The sequence below is a fragment of the Seriola aureovittata genome, chromosome 9 (genome assembly GCF_021018895.1).
Source record: "Seriola aureovittata isolate HTS-2021-v1 ecotype China chromosome 9, ASM2101889v1, whole genome shotgun sequence".
Lineage (NCBI taxonomy): Eukaryota > Metazoa > Chordata > Actinopteri > Carangiformes > Carangidae > Seriola > Seriola aureovittata.
Window position 1 is genome coordinate 5,918,945 of NC_079372.1, and position 23,649 is coordinate 5,942,593.

Here is a 23,649-nt window from a genome sequence, read left to right on the forward strand (position 1 = left end):
TAACGATGGTGAGCTTGCTGTCAGCCTGTCCCGAGGCTTTGATTATTTAAAAAACTTTTTAAAATAATAATAATAAAAAAAAAACCTAAACTAAAGGCCCCAACAATGACAATCATGCTGCTGAGACAGAGCCAAAGCAAGTTGCACAACAGAGCATACACACATCTGGACTCAATGTAGAAACCCCACCTACAAAACGTACACAGAGCTTCAAAAGGCCTGCCCCACATGGGACTTACAGTATGCTTGGTGCTACAACATGAGCAGAATTGAGCAGAGAACGGAAAACTATGGAGGATTCTGCGATTATACCAGTGGCCAGGAAAGAAAAACAGATATAGGCCTACTGATGGTGAAATAAATTCACAACAAAACATTAAAAGCTCTGGTGCACCTCCAAACTGGAAATAATTTACTGACAGTCAACAAAAGTGGGGGCCATGTCACATCTAAAAGGGAGATAACTGTAAATACATGAGCTAATAAAAAAAAAATCACAGTACAAAGAACAGAAGGAGGGAGTAGAAACCAGTCCAAGTTATTTCATAAACATCAGAACCAAGATTCTGACAAAGGGGGAAGTTTGTCATGCAGCTAAGAGGGATAGTGATACTCCCATTGGTATCAGCTCTTAGCCCATACTCCTCAATAGAAATCCAGCTGGAAGCCTGGCTGCACAAGGCATTGATTAGACTCATATAGAGCCACTTGTGCAACGCGGTGACTAATGCGTTGTGTAACAGCCTACAGCTAGTGGACCTCCTCATCCAAAGAGCCAGCCAGTCTGTTGACGTCCTCACTCATTCAGCTGCTGGTAAGTGGAAAGTTTGCTGGGAAACTGAATGAACCCACCCCTTTCTCTTCATCCAACAACCCTGCCCTCACAACCCTTTTCACTTCCTGCCCTTAACACCTACTGGCTCACACTACTCTGAGGAAACATTTCACAAACTGGGGGGGGTCCTACCGGCAACAACAAACACGCTTTCCACCCTAATAACATAGATATTTACATAAAGGGCCACAGCTGCAAACTACTCACACACCTTGACTCTATTTGCATGTGTTTGCAAGTTTTCCTTTATTTGTGTGTTAGTGCAAAGCAGAAAAGGATCATCATGTGGCTTCCATAATCCTCCCTGTGCCAAGAAGATCCTATTAATCTGTGTAAAAACCTCTTTGACCTCTCTAGAGCACAGTTTTAGAGTTTAGCGATTATGATTTTCCATAAGGATCTGACATATGACCTCTATTTAAGAGGCAGTAATTCGTAGATGTTATGCCAGTTTTAAATCTCCCACTGCAGCAAGTGAAACAGAGACATTACTGGCTGGAAAGGAAGGTCTGATAAAACCGGTATCGTGACATGATTCCACCCCTGACAAAAAAGAAAAAAGAAAACATGTTCTGCTTGGATGCAAGAATAATATAGTAGACAGGCAGCCTTTGTTTTAATAGGCATCTTTCCCTATGAAACTATAAGTTTATAATAAGATCGCGACATATATATACACACAAAGACCTTCTGTGCACTAATGTATTCAGGAAAAAAAAAAAAGACGTTGAAAGAACAAAGACTAGACAGAGAGAGGAAGGACTGAACGATAGACAGAGGGACATGGGGAGAAGTGCTGGTCCCTGCTGTGGAGTTCCGCTCAGAGGGTGGAGAGGTTGGGATGAGTAGGCTCTGCTCCCCTTTTATCTTCCCAGTCAGGGAAATCACACATGCAAACAGAGCAGGCCACATCTGCAACCCTCGTCTACTTATCTGCCCTCCTCTCTCATGCTCCCAGAAGCTATAAATCACCCTCTTTGTGTGAACCCTGCTCCAAAACTCTTGCCTCCATAGTTTCATCCATACCCATCTAAGGCCAATCCCCAGGTCTGCCCATCACACTTTTAGGAGTGCACCTGAGCCCTGATTGTTATAAACCACAAAACAGAAATGACAAGAGTCCATGTTGGTACCAATTATAGGATCAGAATTTATTTTGAAAGAACATGTTCCCCTTTAAGCAAAGGAAAGACAGATGGGTAAATCAGGAAGGACACAGAGGTCACTCAGGTCAAGCTTAACTAATATTTTAAGGCATGCGACCACAAGGGAAACCATACATGCAATAAATGGCCTTGACTCCGCTGAGATTCACTAAATTAAGGCAGGGTTTTTGCTCTCTTATCGCAGCTGAAAACCCACACTGACGTAACATTAAAAAATGTGGAGTCATGGCCAAAGTGCAAAGAGAGCCTCTTGCCTGTTTATCTGTTTGGTCACTAAGAGTCAAACCCCACCAACAGACATGACTGCACTCACGTAGACAGGGTTCTTCACATTGTTTTATTGTGGATGTGGACCACCTCACTTACAGCTTTAAAAGTTAATACGTTTTGGGGCGTCAAGTAGCTCAGTTGGTTGAGCATCCACCCATTTGCTGCATGTCATTCCCTCTCTCTCTGCCTCCCCATTTCCTGTCTCTCTCTACTGCGCTATCAATAAAGGCACAAAAAGCCTGAAAAAATAACTTAAAAAAAAAAAAAAAAAAAAGTTAATACGTTTAAAAAAAAAACAACAACAAAAAAAACAGAAGTGTGGCTATTGTCACGAGACAAGATACATCAAGATCTAAGTGGCTTACCACTTCGGTTAAACAATTTCCTTGGGGAAACCCTTACAGTGCAGAGCCACATTGACAGATAATGTCTCAGACACAGCTTATTTTGCCCTGCTCATTGTGATCACTGCAAAACCTTTTCCAAAATGTGACTGAAAGTTATTTACCTGATTGTCTTGTTTGAATCTGCACTTTCTGAGATCAACATTTGATTAGGTAAAAAGAACCTAACCTGAAAATGCTAATGTTACTGAAATGAGGTTTTATTACAAAAAGTAATAGATAACACAACAACCCCTGCAACAACTGAGGATAATGAAAATAATACTGCGTGTCATTTCAGGTCGACTCAAATGCACAATGTAGAGAAGCATTTCATATTCTAAGGTGTTCACAAATGGGACAGCACATAGACACATAGACAGAAATTTAAAATCTTAATTTATAAATGGTAATATGTCACTAAGTAATGGGTGCATGAGTCAAAGGTATTTGGGTCGTTGTATGAGTGTGTGTGTTAGTGACCTGACTGGACAGGACCTGAGACGGCCAGAGGAATGTAGAGGCTGTTCAGGCTGACATAACCCAACAGAGGAATGTAAATACCATCTGCATGACCACTCTCTCACACACACACACACACACACACACACACACACACACACACACACACACACACACACACACACACACACACACACACCTCCAAGGTACAGCAAATCACTACCTTCTTTCTCTCCCTCTCATTTTATCTGTACCCTGTCTCCTCTACTTCAGTCTTTCTCTCAGGGTACCTCTCTCTTCCACCCCTCGCCCCCAGTCACCCCTCAGACCACTTAACACAGCGGTGAATCAAAAAGCCACAGAAGCAAGCCAACACAATGAGTGCAAGGTGGGATATGGCCCACTCAAGTGTGTGCAGTGAATCAACTGGAAAAAAACCCATTTTAGGACGCTGGGGTTCACTGAGCCTCCTAGCCTCGGCTGTGCCCCGGCTGTCAGCGATGACAGCAGTTGCACAAGCTTCATTTGAAGTGGATATGAGCCGAGGCACTTCTAATCACATCGCAGGTTTTGTGAGCCACATTTCAGTTTCTACACACCCAGCTTCTTCACTTGTTTTCTTCACGTCTGCTGTTCCAAGCCTGGGGCTAATTCTCAAGGGAACACTTCCCACACGAACCTACCTATGAGCACACGCACAAACCCACAGCCTGGCTTATATTTTGTCTACATCTCTGCCCCCATTCTTAGAGAGTAACGGCTCTGTCAGCCAGGCAAATAAAAACAAACTTTGTCAGAGTCATAATCAGAGATAAATCATGTCAGCATTATATGAGTCATTCTCTCAAAGGGAAGTGTTCACATGCTCCGTATGTTCGTCTCCTTGTGTCTATGTGTGTATTCATGTGTGTGTGTCTGGATGTTGCCCAAGCGATGAGAATCTGTGAGCTACGACGATCCCTATGGCCATGATGACATCTACATACCACCACAGGCCAGACATTTCACTTGTCACCGTTTATCAGTTGTGGTCTATACCACAACCCAGGACAAAATGTACAGTACTTGGGAGGACTCATGAAGGGGGAACTTCTCTGGGAACAGCCAATGCCAAATGTCATCAGAGCAGAAATCAATGACAGGAGATGAGATACATCCAATGACATTCAAATGCATCAGACAAGAGCAGTAGAAAAACATATACAGGCTTTGGAATAGTCGGTACATAAATCAAGCTACACAGTAGTTTACTGTTTGCCTGTCAAGAAATGTGCAAACTAACGCCTGAAGGCATGCTGGCAACCTTATATGTATCGTATCACTGTAAGTCAGCTACACACATATTGCCTCTACGGGATGATTTAGTGGTGTGTCAGGGTGCCCTGTTCTTCAAAGAGAAACCTTTTGAAAAATAAAGCTGGACTCAGCGTTTCTACTTGGCACTTTTATGCTGGTATGAGCAGCTTTCAGAGATGAGGCTGTATTGCTTCACATCTTACGTTTGTCTGAGCTAGCAAATGCAACGCTGACCATTTGATTCCTGAGGCAAAGTATGGAAATTTTCACACAGGGTGAGCTGACAACTCGAACTGATTACCTGAGTGTTGCTTGCGTGCTCTTATGCAAGGCATTCATTTCTGTTTCACTGGCACTCTACAACTAAACTGTCATACCCTCAGTGCACCTGCCGACATTTTTCTATAGGAAAACTGTGTGAGCAGAAAATACTATTTCTAGAAAGAAAAGCTTATTAATTCCCGTTACAGTCTGATGAGATTTCTCTCATTTTTGTCAATGAAAGTTCTACTCACGGTGCAGGCTGAGGGAGATGTTGATGGTGCGGATGTTTATGACAGACTTCAGGTCAGGGATGGTGGCGCACTTCAGCTGGGTGGCAGCAGGGGTGTCACCCACATCTATCCAGCACACAGTCTCATCAGCATAGATGAAGTCCATAGCCATAGTCTGCTTGGTGGTGATGGTGGGTAGCCGGGATGTGGAGCCACTCAGAGAGGTGCAGCGGATGTCATGGAGGTTAGCAATCAACAGCATAGGCAGACGATCCACAGGCTCTGAGGATGAAGATTGTGACAGTGGAGTTGAGGGGAGGGGGAAAGCATGGGGGAAATGAGGGAGAAAAGATATGAGGAGGAGATGGAGAGAAGTCAAAGGTCATAGATTCACTGAACACCTGAAACATATCTCTCTCCAGTAAACAAGCTTGTAAAACAAACGGGGGTGCCACACCATGCAGATGTGATTATCTGATATACTACAGCAGGGGAGCCATTTCCAACAGAGAAACAAATCAACTCTAATCTTTTGTTGGTTTAGTAGGAACAGCATCCTTGGTCCCTGCTGCACTTTTTGCGTGTCTGTTCTCACCATTTTTGGCTTTGCAAGAGCGGTTATCTGGCTGCAGCAGGTAGCCCTCCACACAGCTGCAGGTGTAGGAGCCCTCATTGTTGGTACATGTCTGACTGCACGTCCCGTACACATTGCACTCATTGAAATCTACAGGAGAACAACACAACGTCAGTCAGTGATGAAATATATAGGGATTGTACTTATTCACAGCTTGCTGCAACATTTTTTCAGGGTAGGCAACAAAAAGCAATGGTTACTATCATATTCTGGAATATGCATTTGTTTTCTACCTCGAGGCATGTGGATGAAAAAAAAAAAAAAAATTTCAGCCAGAGAACAGAGAGTCAGAGTAATCAGATGGTTACTTTCAGTGTTACTTTGGCCGAGCTACAATAAATCTGCCAAATCACCCACTCACCTTTACATGTCTTTCCATCTGCAGCAACCTCATAGCCGTTTCTACAGTAGCACTGAGGCCCATCATAAGTCACAGCACAGTGAAACTGGCACCCATGGGAGGCACAGTCTGGTGCTCGTTCTGTAGCAGAGAAAGACAGAGACACAGAGAATGTTACATACGGTGGAGGCTAACAGTGACGGGGAGGGGGGCTCATAAGCTTTGATTTAGAGGGCAGAGAAACATGGATAACAATGGCAGCTAAATGAAACCTGTCTAAGAAACTGTTTCCTTGATCAGGTTTGTGCACAGATAAGCTTTCAAATGTTTATGTTAATCCCAGTGCAATCTTCACAGAGCCATACTGTCATATCCTATCACATATCCACTGGGAGATCAGATAGGATGGTTGGTTGTATGTGCATCTGTGTGTGTGTGTGTGTGTGAGAGAGAGAGAGAGAGAGAGAGAGCGTGGCAGTCACACACGTGCACGCATGTGTGTTTATCTGTGCATGTGACAGACTGGGTTGATTTGAATGCGCACGCGTTAGAGGGCCTCCTTCTTTTCCCCAAGGGAACTCAAGGACACATCCTTTTGGCAGGAAATGAAAGAGGGGCATCCACACATCCCCTCATCGTGCTCTCTATAGGGTGTGTGTGTGTGTGTGTGTGTGTGTGTGTGTGTGTGTGTGTGTGTGTGTGTGTGTGTGTGTGTGTGTGTGTGTTGATATGTGTGTCTAGAGGCTGTGCGATAATTAGGATAGAGTGTCTATTGTAGATTGAAGTGATGCATCAGAGAGGGGCTCACATCTGACATTACAAAACAAATTATGTTTCAGTTTCTATCAGCTTTAAACCTTGTGAATTCAGGCTTATAAAATATTGAATTACTTCATGTGTGCATCCACCAAAAACGGGGCTGTGACTCACGCTGGGTAGGTCCTGCCCCAGAGTTCAATAAACCCAAGCCACAGAGATCAACTCAAAGAGCAAACTACAGTATGTGAGGACAAAGGGACAGGTATTATCCTGATGATCAGCACTCATTTATTCAACAGTATTCTCTTTACATCTCTGTCATCATGTAACACATGTAAGTGGAACCTCCTCTCTCCATTTCTGCAAGCTTTTATCTCAGAATTAAGACGCTGGCATGGAATATGACAAGCTTGTATTCTCATGCTGGAGCCCTACAATGGAGCAACCTCTAGCTACCCTTTGAAGCTTCTAGGACAGCTGCCACAGCAACATTCAACAAGGCCAAAGCTGTCACATGGCATATCAACACTCATACTCCACATGCTGATCTAAAGGGCTAAGCTTTACTCAAAAATTGATTGAACTTGTTGAGAAACATTCCCATTCAATCATTTACCAAGTGTAAACACTGACATTCCAAATGTCAATTAGTAAAAAGAGAAAAGAGGCATCCAGTAGAACAATAAAATTCACCTCAAAATCCAACAAAAAAGGTGAATGGTCATGGACACACTATGCATATAGTAGTTAGTTATAGTATGGCTGTGAAGAGTGTAGATTGGACCAGTGAAGGGCTTATTATATAAAGCCTTTGGCACTCTGGGCCACAATGACCCTTTTGTTGTGGCCCCACTGAAAGGAAGAGTCCCCCAGCAAACACCGTGGCCCATATCGAATCCATTCACCAAGCCTCAAACTGTAAGAGACCACAGGCAACTACAGAGCTAAAACACCCACGAAATGCATCTCTGTTTAAAGTCATTTTGCTCCATTTCGTACCCGAGTTACCTGACCTATGGGTGGGCAATAAGGACAGAATTAATATTGCTATCATTTTCATAAGATTATCTCAATATTAAGCTGTGATGATACAAAGTATTCAAAGCACAAGGTTAACTTGTGTCGGTTCATTTTTTAAAATTTTTTTGTTTTTTTTGTCAAAAAATTGATAATAATAATTAATTATTATTATTTTTTTTATTTCTTAAGACAGAAAACTGCATCTGAAAGTCAACAAAGAAAATATCACTTGGATCTCTGAATCACCTTTTGGCTATTTTTTTTATAAAGAATAATGTATTTTCCATTTGTGACAGTCAAAAAAAGTATTTGGAATGTGAATCTGCAAAACCTTTTGCTTTTCTAAACTAAGACAGCATTTGTAGGTGTGCGATAGCAGGGAGACGTGACACGTGAGGAGAAGAGCAGAGAACAACAGGAGAACAGAAGTATGGAGAGGAAAGGAAAGGCAGTGTAAACAGAGGTGGAAACGAGCGCATAAAGGGCTTAAGGATATGGAGTGGTAAGAAAGTTCCAGCTCCAAGCAAACAAGAAACAGCAGCGTGTCACATGTTTGACCAGGGGTTAATGAACGAAGCAAACAAATCACACAGTGACACACTTGAGGCCTTCAGTCCTAAACAAGCATGCCAAAGCCATTGATCCTGTTACTGCATGGATGGCAACCCTCAATTTCACTCATCTATAGCTCTTTAAAGGGAAGCAGGGAGTGAGAGTATGACGCTGTTTGTCAGAAGGCACACTAGGCTGAGTTTTACCGGAAGACATGACACGTTTCTAAACTGTAAATACTGTGATGTTGCAACGCTTGCGTGCACAAATAAACAGATGACAATGACTCACGGTAGCAGACTAGAGGACCACTGATGAGAATATCAGGCGTGCATGATAACATGAGAAAAACAGAGGACGAGTTCCTTTTACATTCCGTGGAGGTTGTGACCTTCTCAATACAGGGTTGCAACAAGACATTGCCAACATGAATATTCTGAAAATTTGTGTGGAGCCAGACCTGTGTTATGATGGGCTTTTAGCTTTACCAGAGACAAAGTTGCCAGATGACTGAATGAGCTACCAATACACACACACACACACACACACACACACACACACACACAAAATGAACACATTAATAAGAAGGACAAAGTGGTTATTAGCATAAAACAGCAAAATAAAAAGACAGAGACAATGTAAAACAGATTATTACGAGAGACAGAAGGAAGAGAGGGAGAAGAACTGCTCTTGGCCTCCATCCACAACCAGTGCATGACTAAATGTATGAAAGTTGACATATTCCTCTAAAATCCAATCATGGGGCTGACGGGTCAGTGCAACAGGGTGACGCAGGTTGAATGAGACAGAGACCAGGTGGTGTTGGGGTCATGGTCGTAGTTACGCAACAAGACCTGTCACGACTGAATGATTTCATAAACGTCTCTCCTTAAAAAGATCAGCTCATCTATCCATCAACTGGCTTGAAAACAAAACAAATGCCATTTCTTACTAAAAAGATAACAGATAAATATCATAATATATGTCTCCATTTCCAAAGCAGAAACTGAACTGAACCTTCACCGTATAAACTATTCCAGTGTGTGACATTGTAAAAGAAAGAGGTTATTCCCAGGACATTCCTACCTTTGTGCTCTCACTGTCTGGAAACAAGTCCACACATGCCCTTGTCCTCTACCTGCAGCTGACAGGAACCTACTGTTTCCCTACACGGCTCCATCCAGTTACCCAATTTCTACTTCGTAAACCTTATGGTTTGTTCATTCTACAAATTTCAAGTATGTATACTTCAAGTATTTACTCCTAACATATTAGATATGTATTTGAATTTCCCTTCTTAAACTGCCACTGCTCAAATTTTTTTTCCCATATTTAATAATAACAACAACAAAAAAAGAATTAAATTGTATATGGTCCATCTGTGTCTCTTTGTATGGATAGACACACCTTTCATATAATTAATTGGCAGTCCAGCAATGTATATAGTAGTATAAAGCATTTGGGCAACTTATTATTGATACAACTTTGAGAATACCAATCTCATTTAAGTTTAGCAGATCACCATGCTCAATTAAACACTAAATTCAGACATAGTCAAAGACAATGCAGCTGCTGCATTTTGTTAAACTACTTTGGAATGATTTGGTTTCATAGTGCATTCCATCACATGTATGATAGTAGTTGCTGGTAAATGCTGAGTTACTGAAAAGTGAGCCATGCTGGGTACGATAAATAAGACATTAAGGAGATAACACTGTGTACATGCAGGTATGTGAATGAGCATAGTAGACGGGTGGGCAAGCTCATCAAAAAAGAGTGTTCACAGGCAGTTGTTTGCAGGCTGCATAGTCAAAGGGGGGGGGGGGGTGAAGTAACCATTTGAAAGCACAAGTAGGGCAGCAGCTTGACTAATGAGCAAACAGTAGATATCGTAGTCCCAGACAATGGCAGCACGCTGCCCCAGATGTCTAAACCTAAACTTACATGAATAATCAAACAAAAGTGAACAAATACACATAGAAAGTAGCCACTGTCGCAACAATGAACATTCCCTAACACGTGCCTAAGAAAATCAATACTTGAATTTTCTTCAATCTACAGCCCATTACGAGTAAAGAAATACATGACAGTTTACAACACTGTAGTGTCTCTACATACAGTGATGGCCTACTACAGGCAATAAAACAGGTCTTATCATGCAAAACAACTCTAACAGCAGCCAATAAACTAATTTAGGTCACTCGTGAATAAAAATGAAAATGTGGTCTTTCCACAGGCAGCTTCAGGTTGCTTCTGACCGATTCTCCTTCCATAGTTAGAGGGACATGAAGGACAATGAAAGACCACTGCATGCATAAACAATAGCGTCAGGCCATGACAATAATCAGGGTTCCCTTTGGGACAGCAAGAAAAAGGGAAAAGCTCTTAGGAGTGCTGACATGACCCCATTTTCTCTTCCCTATCAATCAGTCACTTCTGAGGGAGTCAGGTCTAAGATCTTGCCCCCCAAGAGAGGCCCCTTCACCCACAAAATGACAGGGAAAGGGCAAATGAAGGCATGAAGATCAATGAAAAGACTCAACTTTCACCCATATGACAGAAAAACAACAAAACTGCCAGTCGTGTGTAAAGGCTACAATTAGTTAAATAGGCCTTTTTAAACACAGACTTGGAACTATGTTTTGTGTTTTGACCAAAGGATGGCAAAGATCTTAAGTTAGACAAGCAAACTTGGGTCTTAAGGTTCAAACACTCACTAAACCACATTGGAAAACATTCTCAATATTTGGTTTTCTAATGCTCTTGGGGAAGGCACCAAGGCCCAGTCCCTCGTAGTACATGACGTGTTATTTCCCTTCTTTGTAATCAAGACAGTTATGAAATATTTGAAGTTTATCTATGTAATATACTACTTGTGGCTATATGAACAATAGAGTTCATTTCTGGGAAAATATACAATTTGATGTAAAGTAGGCTAACACCCAAAACCTCAGATAATCTTCTTAATCGGGACTGTGAGGGTGTGATCTGATTGACAGTTGCCTTTCACAAACATTTTAATTCTCGTTGACAGCATAACAATATGTTCAGGTTCTGATTTGCTTTTACCTTTGCAAACAGTCAAAAAACACAGATCAAGTGTCAGATTAAAAGCTGAACCTTGGAATCATACTGCCAGTAACAACCTCACCACCAATCACAGCACCACTGAGCCCACCTGGTTACTCCCTGCTATCATTCCTCAACGTAAATCATGCCAGCTAATCCCAACTCTTGCCACACACTATGAAAACGCTGAGGAAATTTATTTAAGTCAGATAAAATTCCTGCCTAACTTACCTTGCTACACTCCCCTTTCTAACCACTCTTGTCAACAACTTTGGCAGAATTACTTGGACACACTGACTGACAAAGTGTGCTTTCAGACATCAGCGCGCAGGTACACTTTCACAACCGGGCAGTTTGCACAAGAAAACACTAGGAAGCTTGTGAAAGGCCAGGCCTTTCCCTGAAAAGAGGGGAGCTCACAAACAGCAATGCCAAAAGTTCTGGACACACTGCTGGTGTGTTTGTGTGTGGGGTAATGGGTGTGTTTGGGTGTGTATTCACAAGAATGTGACCGTGTGTGTGTGTGTGTGTGTGTGTGTTTGTGTGAGTACATGCATGCATTACAGGAACATGAATGTGTAGGTGTGTGTATAAGCTTAGGTGTGTTGTGACCATTGCCTTACTGAGGACAGCTGGACTTGTGTCCTCAGGGACAGCCGGTGCATGTTGTGACTGGATGATGTCATTGCTGTGTTGTGTAAAGGCTTGTCTAGCAGTGATGACCAGTGTGTGGGATACTAACGCTCTCACCCACTCTGTACAGCTGTCCACTTCATCTGCCCAACAGTACTCCTGCTCTCCTGGCCTAATCTTATCACACTTAAATGCTCTGACTAATTCACTACAACTTTTAATCTTATAACTCAACCCTGTGTAGAAGATTCATTATACATATATACATACAGGGAAATAGAAAAACTGACATTAAAACACATAAAGCTCCAACTGATACAACAGTAAAAAGGGTAAATGGATAAAAAAAATCCACAATAAATGTATTAAGTTAAAAGCCTAAGTAACCAAAAATATCTAAAATGACTCAAATGTGCCATTGCACATAATAGTCAATAGAAGCTTTGGTTAACACTTTAAAATTTACATTAAAGATAGGGTACTTGGCAGCCCCACCCTTTGTAACAGGACTTTGGTCCACTGAGACTTAAGTGCTGATCATAAATATTTGATTAAGTGATTTCATATTCCAGGAAAGGCTTATCGACTGCATCACTACTACAACCAGTGAACTGGAGAGACAAACACAGAAGTGTGCACAACAAAAATTCAAAGTACACATACATCGCAGCATGGGTTATTGCAGCTATAAACAGGCAGAGCTTCAGACAGCTTTATCTGAGGACTGCCTTGCTGAATACTGAGGCAATCCTCTGAAGGCACCCAGTGTTTGCTCCTTTGTCTGCAGCAACAAAGACCAACACTATGGACTCAATATGTTCCATCTCTCGTTCTTCTGTAGTCCCTAATTAATAGTAGAGGATTTGATGGGATTCTTCTTCAGCTGCATCTAGGCTGAATGCTCATCATTCCCGCAGGGATTGGGGAAACATCCTCATAGCTGAGCTGATTGATAAATTAATGACTTTTTTCCCAAGAAAGCAAAATTCCATTGTAATTGCACAAGCCGAAGCAGGCCAGCTCATTAGAGGGCCTAATAGAGGAGATTATTGGATAGATATTATAGTTTTGGATAGGAAGATAAGGAAGTGGCAGTTTTCTGCAGCACAGAAGTTGGTTGGTCATTTTTGACCCACAACAAAGGGCAACGCTCTTATCAGAGTGTGACAGAATAGATAGAGAAAATGCTGGTGCCATCTGTTACCTCTGCAATGAGGACCCTCGTCCCAGCCATCGGAGCAGTCGGGGACTCCGTCACACAGTTTGCTCATATGGATACACACATCCAGGTCCATACACCCATGATCATTGACAGGACACTGGTTCACTCTGTTGTGTGTGCCTGGAACACAAGCAAAACACATCTAAGGAAACACAGCAGTACAAAGCAACATATAGAGAGTCAAACCCCAACAAATTAATACTTTATGTACAGTGGTAAAATGAACACATCATAAATTCAAAATGTGTGTATTTGAATTGAATAGGGTTAATAAAACTATTAAACACAGTATCCACATGAGGAGAATTTACAGTATATGCTTAGACTGTGGCTGTGGCTGTGGGTGAGGTCGCACTTGGACAGTCCTCAGTCAAGATCAAAAGAAAGAAACATCCTGAACAGCAAAACACTTAGAAACATGTTAGATATTTTCATTCTAATCTTGTTAATATAACCTTTATTTAATCAAGTAGTGTCATTAAGATCAATATCTCTTTTGCATGAGAGACCTGAGACACATGCACACAGACATGATGATAAACTTTGTAATTCTCAAATGGTCCTCAACTTTGAGTTAACTACTGTTTACTCTGGGTGGACAGATAATTCAGGGAGTGATTCCAGATGTGCCTTAAACTGGCTGGCCTTCCTTTCTTTGTACTCTTTTCATCACCTCTCAACGAATGCTAATACCGCCCCCCCCCCTCTACCACAGGAACCATGTGAGATTTCATGACATGATTCTTATGACTAGTCAAGTTAAGTGAATAACCCACAGGATCATCATCTGAGTGATAAATCCGCTGATATCAGCTTATTGCACATATATTTGTGTCAGTGTTTATGTCAGCTGATAAATAACAGGAAATTGCAGTGTAGAAATACCAGACTTGGTTTGAGGTTATTTTGAAACAGTTACGTGGTTCGTCAATGAGCGAGCACTGCCAAGTTGATGTCCTGCCCAGGGATCCATAAGATTGTTTGCTTATGTAATGTGTTACATCATTATAGGATTTTTTAAACTCCATGGGTTTTAGGAGCACTTGGAACCTCAGCTCACATCTGTAGAAAATGACGGATAAGAAAGCAGCTTCCTTTCTTTCTGACACTGTCGCACATAAAATGATCAGCCTATCTGAGTGTTTCACTTTCTCCTCCACGAGTTTCAGTGAGGTCAGGGCCACCATCAAGGGGGATAACACCAAGGTAGATTTACCTGTCACAATGCCTAACTAGAAAAGGACCCGAGGTCAATTGGCTGCCAGTCTTAATCAGAGCCTGTAATTACTATCAACTTTGTTTTACTTTTATATTCACTGCAGTAGGCTGCAAGTTTTTCAATTAATTTCTCCCCTGTTGAGGAGGACAGTATCATCAATCAGCGTTAAAAAGCTACGTCAGTTTAGAAAACAATCTTCTCTACATCCTTGTATCATCATTTTCATACAACAGTCTTGTTTTGCTGCTGTGGTCAACAGGTTAAATCCAAGACTGAAATATAAAACTGTAGAGAACTGCTGCCAGACAAAGGGTTGTGGGAGAGGATGACTTAACATGTGGAGAACTAAATGTTCCCTGCATGTGTGAGACATGCATATGTAACATAATTTATGTGCACACATGTAGTTACTGTGTATGCCTTCAGTATATACAATATGGCATGCGACACAGTGAAATATTGTCTGCTGATTTGATCTTTGGGCATATGTTGAAAATTACAATGATAAACAAAGATGTATGGAATCTAAAGGATGTAGAGGGGAAAGGACAGAACGTAATCTCCTCTGATCCTTTTTTTTTTTTTTTTTTTTTTTTTTTTTTTTTTTTTAAAACCAGCGTCAGACCAAAACATACAGTAGATGCAATCTTTTCCTCGCACTCTCTCCCACTCTTCTCTCTATCTCTCCTCTCAGCCCACACTGCAGAGCAAACAGTTTGCTTTGGCTGTTTTTCTTCTTCCTCCTCCTCCTCCACCTCCTCCTTCTCAACCTCACTCTCTTTCTCTCTCTCTCTCTCTCTCTCTCTCTAACATCTGCTGACCCATTTTAGAAAAACACTAGAAGCAGAGAAAATAAAGTTCACCTCCTTCACAGGAAACGATCTGTAGAGTTGTACGGGTTATGTGCGGTGCCGGGAGAGACTTTGATAGCATGATATCTGCATATGCACACTGCACAGCCTGAGCTATAAACCTGTTTCAGATGCCTCCTTCAGAATCTCACACACGCTTAGTCTTTGGTGTCTGAATATTAAGCAGCTGTTGCAGCCAAAATGCAGTTCCTTTGACCCTTATTTCTGCTTTATCCATTTGGAGCTTCTACTTATCTGAATTGAGAGTCTGAGGATAGAGAGCGTTGCACTGTATGCTGTACAGATTGTAAAGGCTGCTAAGAAAAACCTAAAATATGACTGACTTGACTTGACATGATATAAAGTATTTTGTGTCATGCACATCTCACATAAGTTGAGACGAAAGTAAAAATACATATCTCTCAATGGCTAAGACTTTATATATTCTTACAAGACATGTCACATCTTTATGAATCAAAGTGTGGATATGCATAAAGACTTATATGAGGGCGAACATTTGCCTACATCTCGACCTTCCCTGAAGGAAACCACATGCATTTCCTCTGAGTCCTCTCTATCCACCCAAGAGATTCATAACCACACACAGAACATAACATGTAACTCAGTTAAAACAAGTGCCTTAAACTGACAAGAGCTTCCATAATGATCCCACCACAGCAGCCTGTGTGGAAAATGTGCCACATTCGAACAGAGAATTAGCTTCTAATACATCTGGCTTAGGGAGAAGGAGAGCAGCTCTCCAATCTGGGGGATGCTAGCATATTAGCAGCCCTCCTACAGTCTCGGCCTCTAAGCCAGCCTGATTTACATTCAATAAACTGCCAACCTGGGGATTTCTACATAAACTGCAGTACCAGGAATAAACTGCAGTGCACACTGGAAATGAAACCCCTGCCAAGGATTTAGCATTTGTCAACAGTTTTCAAAGTATAAGAGACAAGTCACAGTGAATGTCATCTGAAAGACGCCCACTGCACACATCAGTGTCTTTGCAACTACGCATTCAAGTAAGTATATTTGACAAATGTGACATGTTAAGGATTGAGCAGTGAGACAGATTAACTAACAGAGCAACTGTGAGTGCTGTTACACACACACACACACACACACACACACACACACACACACACACACACACACACACACACACACACACGCACGCACGCACACACACACACGCGCACACACACACACACACATACACACACACCTTTCCACTGACCAGGCAACAAGCCGAATAAGTTTTTGGATACATACTAACAACTGCCAGCAATACACAACGGCCGGAAAGAATTGTTTGAGTTCCACAACACAGTAATACCTTGGCAGGAGCTGAATAGGGACCAGCAGCAGAAAACTAAATAGAAAGGACAATATGGAGGATTAAATAACTTTGCAGGAGGGACAATGGAGAGGAACCCTGTACTCCCTGCTCCAGTTTGGGAAGTTCTTGGCAGTGTATTACAATAAACCCACCTCCCCACCCCCCCAATGGCAGTAGCCATTTTCTGCGTCATCTGTCGGTGGAACCAGACCATTACTGACGTTAAAGAACACAGCAGAACTTCTTCTGTCCTTTTTCACATGCACATATGGTAAAGTCACACTACACAAGTATAAATAGTATTTTCTTTTCTAAAGTTATGTTTTGTTCTCTTGTACAATTATTACGTGGTCCATAATTATTCAAAGATAATACTTGAAAGCGCTGAGGCCACTGTGGCGTTTGAAAAATGGAGATATGGAGTCCCTAGCTTCATAATCTGTCCCTTTGAAGAGTGAAGCAGACAGGTGAAGCATTCAAGAATAAAACACTCCGTGGCAAAGATATTCTTCATTGCAGCATATGCCAGGATATCATACAGTCTGGCAGGACCCAGGAGCAAAGACAGAGGGTTCATTGTAAAGCCACACCAAATATTGTTCCCATATCTTGAAGAACCTCCATCCAATATGCTTGTATTTTAGGACAGGACCAGACACAGTGAGTATAGGTCCCTACTGAGATATACATTTTAGGTACAAAAGTGAAAGCTGGGGTTCATTTCGTGTCTTTGTACTAGACTGTTGCACCATTTGTAAGACACACTCTTAATATGCGAACAGTTCTGCTGTACTGGAAATCACTTGGAAGAAATAAGATGATGTCTTGGACCGAATCTCTTCTTTGCCTTCTAAAACTACAGGTTCCTTTCCAAGCTACTGTTTCTATCGAAGGTTTTAAAGAAAAATTTGCCTCGACACAAATTTATTTTTCCATTTATTTTGAGCCAAATGGAGATTTGGAGAAATCCAATTCTCCTTCGTTTTGTTGTTTTATCCTTGTGAAAGAACTTTGTAATCTCTGTTTCTGATAAGTGCTAGATAAATACACTTTATTATCATTATCATTATTATTAACATAAGTGGCCATCTAAACCAGATGAAGTTCACTGCTGGAGCCCAGAATTACATTGTTGTCACAAACAGAAAGGTCTACACTCCTTCGTTCCAAGTGTTGATCACATTAAGGTTTTTTGGCATCTGACATTTGGCACCTCTCACTGTCATATTGGAGATTTATGTAGCAACAGTATGTAAAGTAATTCATCAAGTCTGCAGTGCCTTTTCTGAACTGAAACATCATTACATCAAGATGTAGCTGCAGGCCAAACTGACTACAAGCTACGGTGTCATGAATAAGGAAAATTCCCACAAGCAACTGGCTGTATACAGTAGATTGTAAAGACATCATAGTCCAATCCAGACTCTCTCAACTCCAGATGGTGAGTTCAAGGTTTTCATTAATGATCAGGGAGTATACGCGACACATCTACAGCTCTCTGTTGTTGCGCGGGGGAAAGTTAACTCTTCTCTCCTCTCTTCCTTGTGTGTTCAGGTTGAAAGGGGAAAGTATCGTGGGACTGATGTTAGTGAGTACACTCAGAACATCTTCTAGTTTACATGAAAGCAGCATGTGTGGAGAATCATTTCTAAAGCAAACAGAGAAGACTGGCTAATGAATGGAGATAATGTATTGTTATCATTTCAACAGCAGTCCTTCACAACGGGACATTTGATGCGTACTTGTAAATGGTAATGTTTCGACATATTTGAATTTATTTCCTGCTGACAGTTAAAATAGAAGACTGAAGATTGTGCAGTGTGATACTATTTGTTTTATCATATTCACTTTTGTTTATGGAACTAAAACTTTCTTCCTGCTGCTATTGTCTCGTTTGCTTTTAGCTTTTCCACATTCCAGCAATTTATGAGCTTATTTGTGATCTGTTTCAGCTTTTAGCATCTTCAGGCACATACACTCTCACTACCACAGGTGGTTGAAAGTAGCTTCTTTCACTTAATCCCCAGTTCTTTAGTTAGGAAGTAACTACTCCAAATTTAAGACAAACATCTAGCCTTAGTCCTTGTCTGAGAAATCAGCCCTCAATGTGTTTTTACAGTTAACACAGGAAGCTTCATCTTAACCCTTAATGTGCATAAGAGAATCCAGTTTTGGGCCAATGTTAAGTCTCACTTCACATGTTTGTGTGTCATATAATTTATTTTCCAGCACAAAAATAATTTTCTCTGTTATGCAGATTACTCATAGTTGCATTTGCAAATAAATATAACACTTACAATGGAGCGACTCACAACCTGCCATGGAAATATTAAAAGCTCAATTCCGAACTAACCTCAAATCTCTCGCCTCATTCAGGTGTTCTGTCATTTTAAAGCCTTTAGGATGTAACAGGTGTTTTTTCATGTTTAACCTTTTGCAAACAGGCCAACAAAAATCTTCTCCCTTCTTTAAACACAGAACACTTCCAAAAACGAAATATGAACTCTCTCTCATATCATAACACAGCAAATTCCTGTGCTCTTGCCTTGCCATGAGTCAGAAGTGCCTCTTTGCACTCAGCTTACAAAAAATGCAACTGCAGGGATTTGTATGAGACCAAGAGATAAGATCTATCGCCCTGTGGCTTACATCCCCTACCATGCTTGTGTTACTTTTGCTGTTATTTATACACTTTGCAAATCTCCTTAAAATTCTATGAAACATAGATAGGATTATAAAATGATAATCAACTCCATCTGTAACAGGGCCGCAAATCAGAAAAGTGAAAGCACTTCTATTTTTTTATTTTTATTTGCAGGTACCTTTCTGAAACTTTTTTTCTCTTAATTCAGTGCAGACAAAACCACAAAGAGAAGCGAATGTGTTCATTAGGAGTGTCAAAATTTGACATGGCAAAGGATACGTATATTCCCTACAGTATCATTAGCAAGTGCTGTAGAATTTGCTATAGGAGTGAAGGGATGTAATTGTGATATGTCGCTTCACTCAGGGTTTGCACAGATTCTTCAGTGAGTTTGGCAGCTTGGGAGACAGCACTGCAAGTGAGAACAATGTAGGATGAGTGGGATAACAGACAGAGAAAAAGGGGGAAAATTACAACCTTCACACCTATTAGAGGGCAGAGTGGGGATAATTACATTATTCCAGTAAACTGTGTGATCAGCTAATAGTGATATTAGAATATCCTTGCCGTCTTCTGGGATCTTCACAGTAGAAACCGTTCTCAAATCTGCTGTGTTATCTCTTTCTCTTTGTTTTTTACATGAATCACATATTAAATAAATCAGTGCTGGGATTCATCATGATTAAAACATTATACGCTACGAGTCATAATTCAGAAGTTCAGTTGTTCAGTTTTATTGAAATTCTTATTGCAGCATGCACTCTTTGGAGTGAAATATTACTTTGAGCAAAGATAATTTTATACATTTCCCCTGAGCACACTGTAGATTTAGGCAACGCATTACTGCCTGTGTCACCTTCAAATAATTCCCAGAACACAGATTGCAGTTGCAGTGGCTCTGGGTTCCACTAAGCTTGTCTGACCAACACAAGGCATCAAGAGTTGAAACTTCCCAATGTTTCCCAATGTGTGCTTCCCTCCAACACCTCAACCTCTAGACCCCACCATCCCCCATCCTTCAGTTCCCGTAGTTATGCAATGACCTTAAATTTGGATCCCCTGTTGATCTTTTGTCCTGAACATAAAAGCCTCCTTTTCTTCCTGCTCCTCGGGTACCATGGCAGCCCCTGACTGACTTCCATAAAGTCTGCTGTCAGCTCAAATGAATATGTTATGCTGGGTGACAGGCAGGCCTGCCCACTGACTGACTCTCCTCACTCTGGAATCGCACTTTACAGCAGCATGCACAACAAACACATGGCTATGCCAAACCCTACCGAGGCAGCCACCAAACACAGGACTTACAGTATAGCACATTCTACTCTCTCACTAGAAGAAAACCTGATGTGCTAGTTTTTCCTCCATGCTTACAGGCTTGAGACGACATATTTAAACATACATGTACAAACAAACATGGTGCGTTTTACTGTATCAAGTGTTTCAACTGCAAAAATTAGCATACTATATAGAGATCCTGACAAAAGTCATGTCAAAGTGAAAATATTTTAAGTATTAATCACACCCCGAAAGGTTGAAAAGTGGCTGCAAAAAGTTTCCACAATGAAATTCATGTATGATGTATCATAATTCACTTCTCTACACTTGGTGTATTCCAAAGAGTCATCGCTCTGCCATAACAGGTTAATGTATTGCCTCCTTGTCGCAATATCATCCTCTGAAGCGCTGCCAAATCTAGTATATAGAAGTGAGTTATGGTACACAAGCAGTTCTGAAAATTTCTCTACAACTCTCTGGAAAAGCATCATTATCAACTTACATTAATTTGATCCCAATAGATTGGCAGTTTTGTTAGCAAACTGGAAATGCTTTACAGCCGCCTTTCAAGCCCACAGAGGTCGAGTGTTAAAAGATAGAGCTTGGGTGGAGTGTCACTTAAGGCAGAGTTCTTTCAGTAAAACAGCAATACAAATCTATCTATAAATCTGGGTAACTGCTTTCAAATGTGTTGTCACAGAGTAAAAACAGTATGGTTCAGTATGGTGGTATCTGACTGCCATTGCATAAGTTCCACCACAGACGATTTCCCCCAAAGTAACACAAAAGAGACTTGAGCTACCAAAAACAAACCGAGTCACCATCAGTAACAAGGGGGAAAACTGTGAGGCAATTACACCAGAGGAAAGACTGGAGATGAGATATGAGGAACAGGGGACAGAGATAACTAGAGTCTAGCTTCTCCACCTGCTGTGACACACAGAGAGGAAGACAGAAGGACATAGGACAGAAGGAGACAGGGCGTGGAGGAGACAGCAGAGAAAGGGAAGTGGTGCCTGTGTGGCGTGAGAAAGCCCTGTGTTCTCTGTCTGTTGATAGGCCGGTGAGGCTGAGGAGGGCTCAGGGCCACAGACCAGAGGGATTTACAGGGCTTTGCTCCTTCCTCTGTGGAAGCAGTGTGTCAACCACTGCCACTGCAGACCCTCCTGCCCCTGCCTGGTGCCCCCTGCAAGTACAGCTACATGACTGATTACAGGCTATGAAAGGACCCCCCCACCCCCACCCCCCAAACTCTACTGTACAGGGCTGTTTCTATAGAAAAAGGATCTGAGCCTTACAAAGCCATTTCCATTTTCCTCCTGAGCCTAAATGCTAATCTGCTCATTTTCTCCTATTCAAAGCTTTTTTCTGTAAGATCATCCCTTCTCCCCATCGCTCTATGCCTCCATCCCATCCCACCACCTCTACAGTCTGCTCTTCCGGGTAGTCTTGGAGAGGCTGCTGGGGCATGACAGTCAGATGGGGTGGACAAAGGACCGAGCTGGCAAGTGTCCAGAGGGGGCTCAAGGGCAAGAGATGGACAGATAACCTTGTTGTGTGGCCCACAGCCGCCTGAGGCAGCTGCATGGAGATGATAACTCAATCTTCCCATCAGACCTTCTTACCAGCTTGGCCCCAGGCCTTCCCATCCACTGACATGAGCCAGAATGCGTGTGGGCCAACAGACATGGTATGGTTGTGTGTTGGGAAGTACTTTCCCCCACAGTATCATGCCACCACTGTTACATCAGACTAACTCTTTGAAGCAGTTTCCAGTGTGTTAGCGCTAATTGTTCTGTTGAAAGCAAATGACATGAAATCATACGTTTACTGAAAGCTTATCATGAAAGTTTAATGAAAAGGAGAGTGTGTCTGGATTTGAGGGTCCACATTTGGCTATTGTCATGTGAAATACTTTTAGCCTCTTCAACCATGGGTCCCTCACTTTCATTATGAAACTGCATTCCAGGTATATCCCCTCAAAATTACTTTTGAGCATCAACGAGGAAAACAAATGAATTTGTGTGAGTATGTGTGTACTACTTCTACCAGCCTATGAAGACAACTTAAGTGACAACTTGACAGTGCGAGCACAGGGAGTGGCTTGTCATTTGCAAGTGTTAACTGCTTTGAGTTATCAGCTAATTTTCTCTCCCTGAATGAAAGTGGATAACATTGCATGGGAAAAGAAAGGAAGCGTATTTGCATGACTGAGATGCATTTCACCCCCTGCTTGGAAGTCCTCCCGTGGACATTTTCATGCTAAATCAGGGGCTAAAAAGTCTAACAGAGAATTAGGGGCAGACAATTGTTGCATAAGGTTTTTTGATGTTGAAAAGGATTCCTTCATGGCAAGGGCGTCTCATGACGGAGAAAGTGCTTACATGCTAGGACTTACTTGAACATCTGTTCCCATTCGCTGGCTCAACCACAGTGGATGAGGTTCACGCAAGAATCATAATTGCACACAGACTTGGGTTACAGACAGGGAGTCAGTGTTTTTTTTCAACACAACTGTTCCAACAGAACTGTGAAAAGGAATGAAAGTTGTGACACAGCATTTTTAATTTAACAACAGAATCATGAAAAAAGCTGCAACCAAAATGGTTTGAAAATGAAAGGCATGGTTGTGAAAAGTCATAAGCCCTGATTTTTATATGTTGAGAAGGAAGGCTTCACTAGAGAACTACAGTAAGAACAAGCTCCAAAACTTTTAGCCTGCTATTGTTATAAAATGTCATGACCTCATTACAACTCTCTCCTCATCTCTCCATAACTAAAAAGCAGATAATTCAAGAGCTGGAGAGCAGTTAAATAAAAAAGGAAAAAAAAACAAAAAACTGTTGCTCAGCACGATTCTTGCTGTTTTAGACCAGTGTCACATCAGCAAAATGCAGAGAACCTCAGAGAGCAATATGTCTCTGTGGATTTTCTTTTGTTTATGGTGCTAATCTGTTGTGGATAAAGCTTTTTACTCCAAGACTTTTATCTTTTATGGGGAGCTATGTGTACAAAAACAATCTCAACTGGATGGTTAAATAAAGACAGTACAAATGTACAAATGCACAAATGCGCGCGCGCGCACACACACACACACACACACACACACACACACACACACACACACACACACACACACACACACACACACACACACACACACACACACACACACACACA

The 23,649-nt window shown here is 41.6% G+C and overlaps 1 protein-coding gene across 3 annotated transcripts in view; it reads right to left on the reverse strand.

Annotated features, from left to right (window-relative positions):
* The window catches only part of lrp1ab (low density lipoprotein receptor-related protein 1Ab), an 88,175-nt gene that overhangs the window by 47,570 nt on the left and 16,956 nt on the right, over positions 1 to 23,649 (reverse strand). For all 3 annotated transcript variants that reach the window (XM_056384555.1, XM_056384554.1, XM_056384553.1), the window contains exons 3-6: positions 13,118 to 13,255; positions 5,902 to 6,021; positions 5,502 to 5,630; positions 4,928 to 5,188 (exon numbers count right to left, since the gene is read on the reverse strand). In XM_056384555.1, coding sequence (XP_056240530.1) covers positions 4,928 to 5,188; positions 5,502 to 5,630; positions 5,902 to 6,021; positions 13,118 to 13,255 — 648 coding nt within the window. The remainder of the gene's footprint in view (positions 1 to 4,927; positions 5,189 to 5,501; positions 5,631 to 5,901; positions 6,022 to 13,117; positions 13,256 to 23,649) is intronic.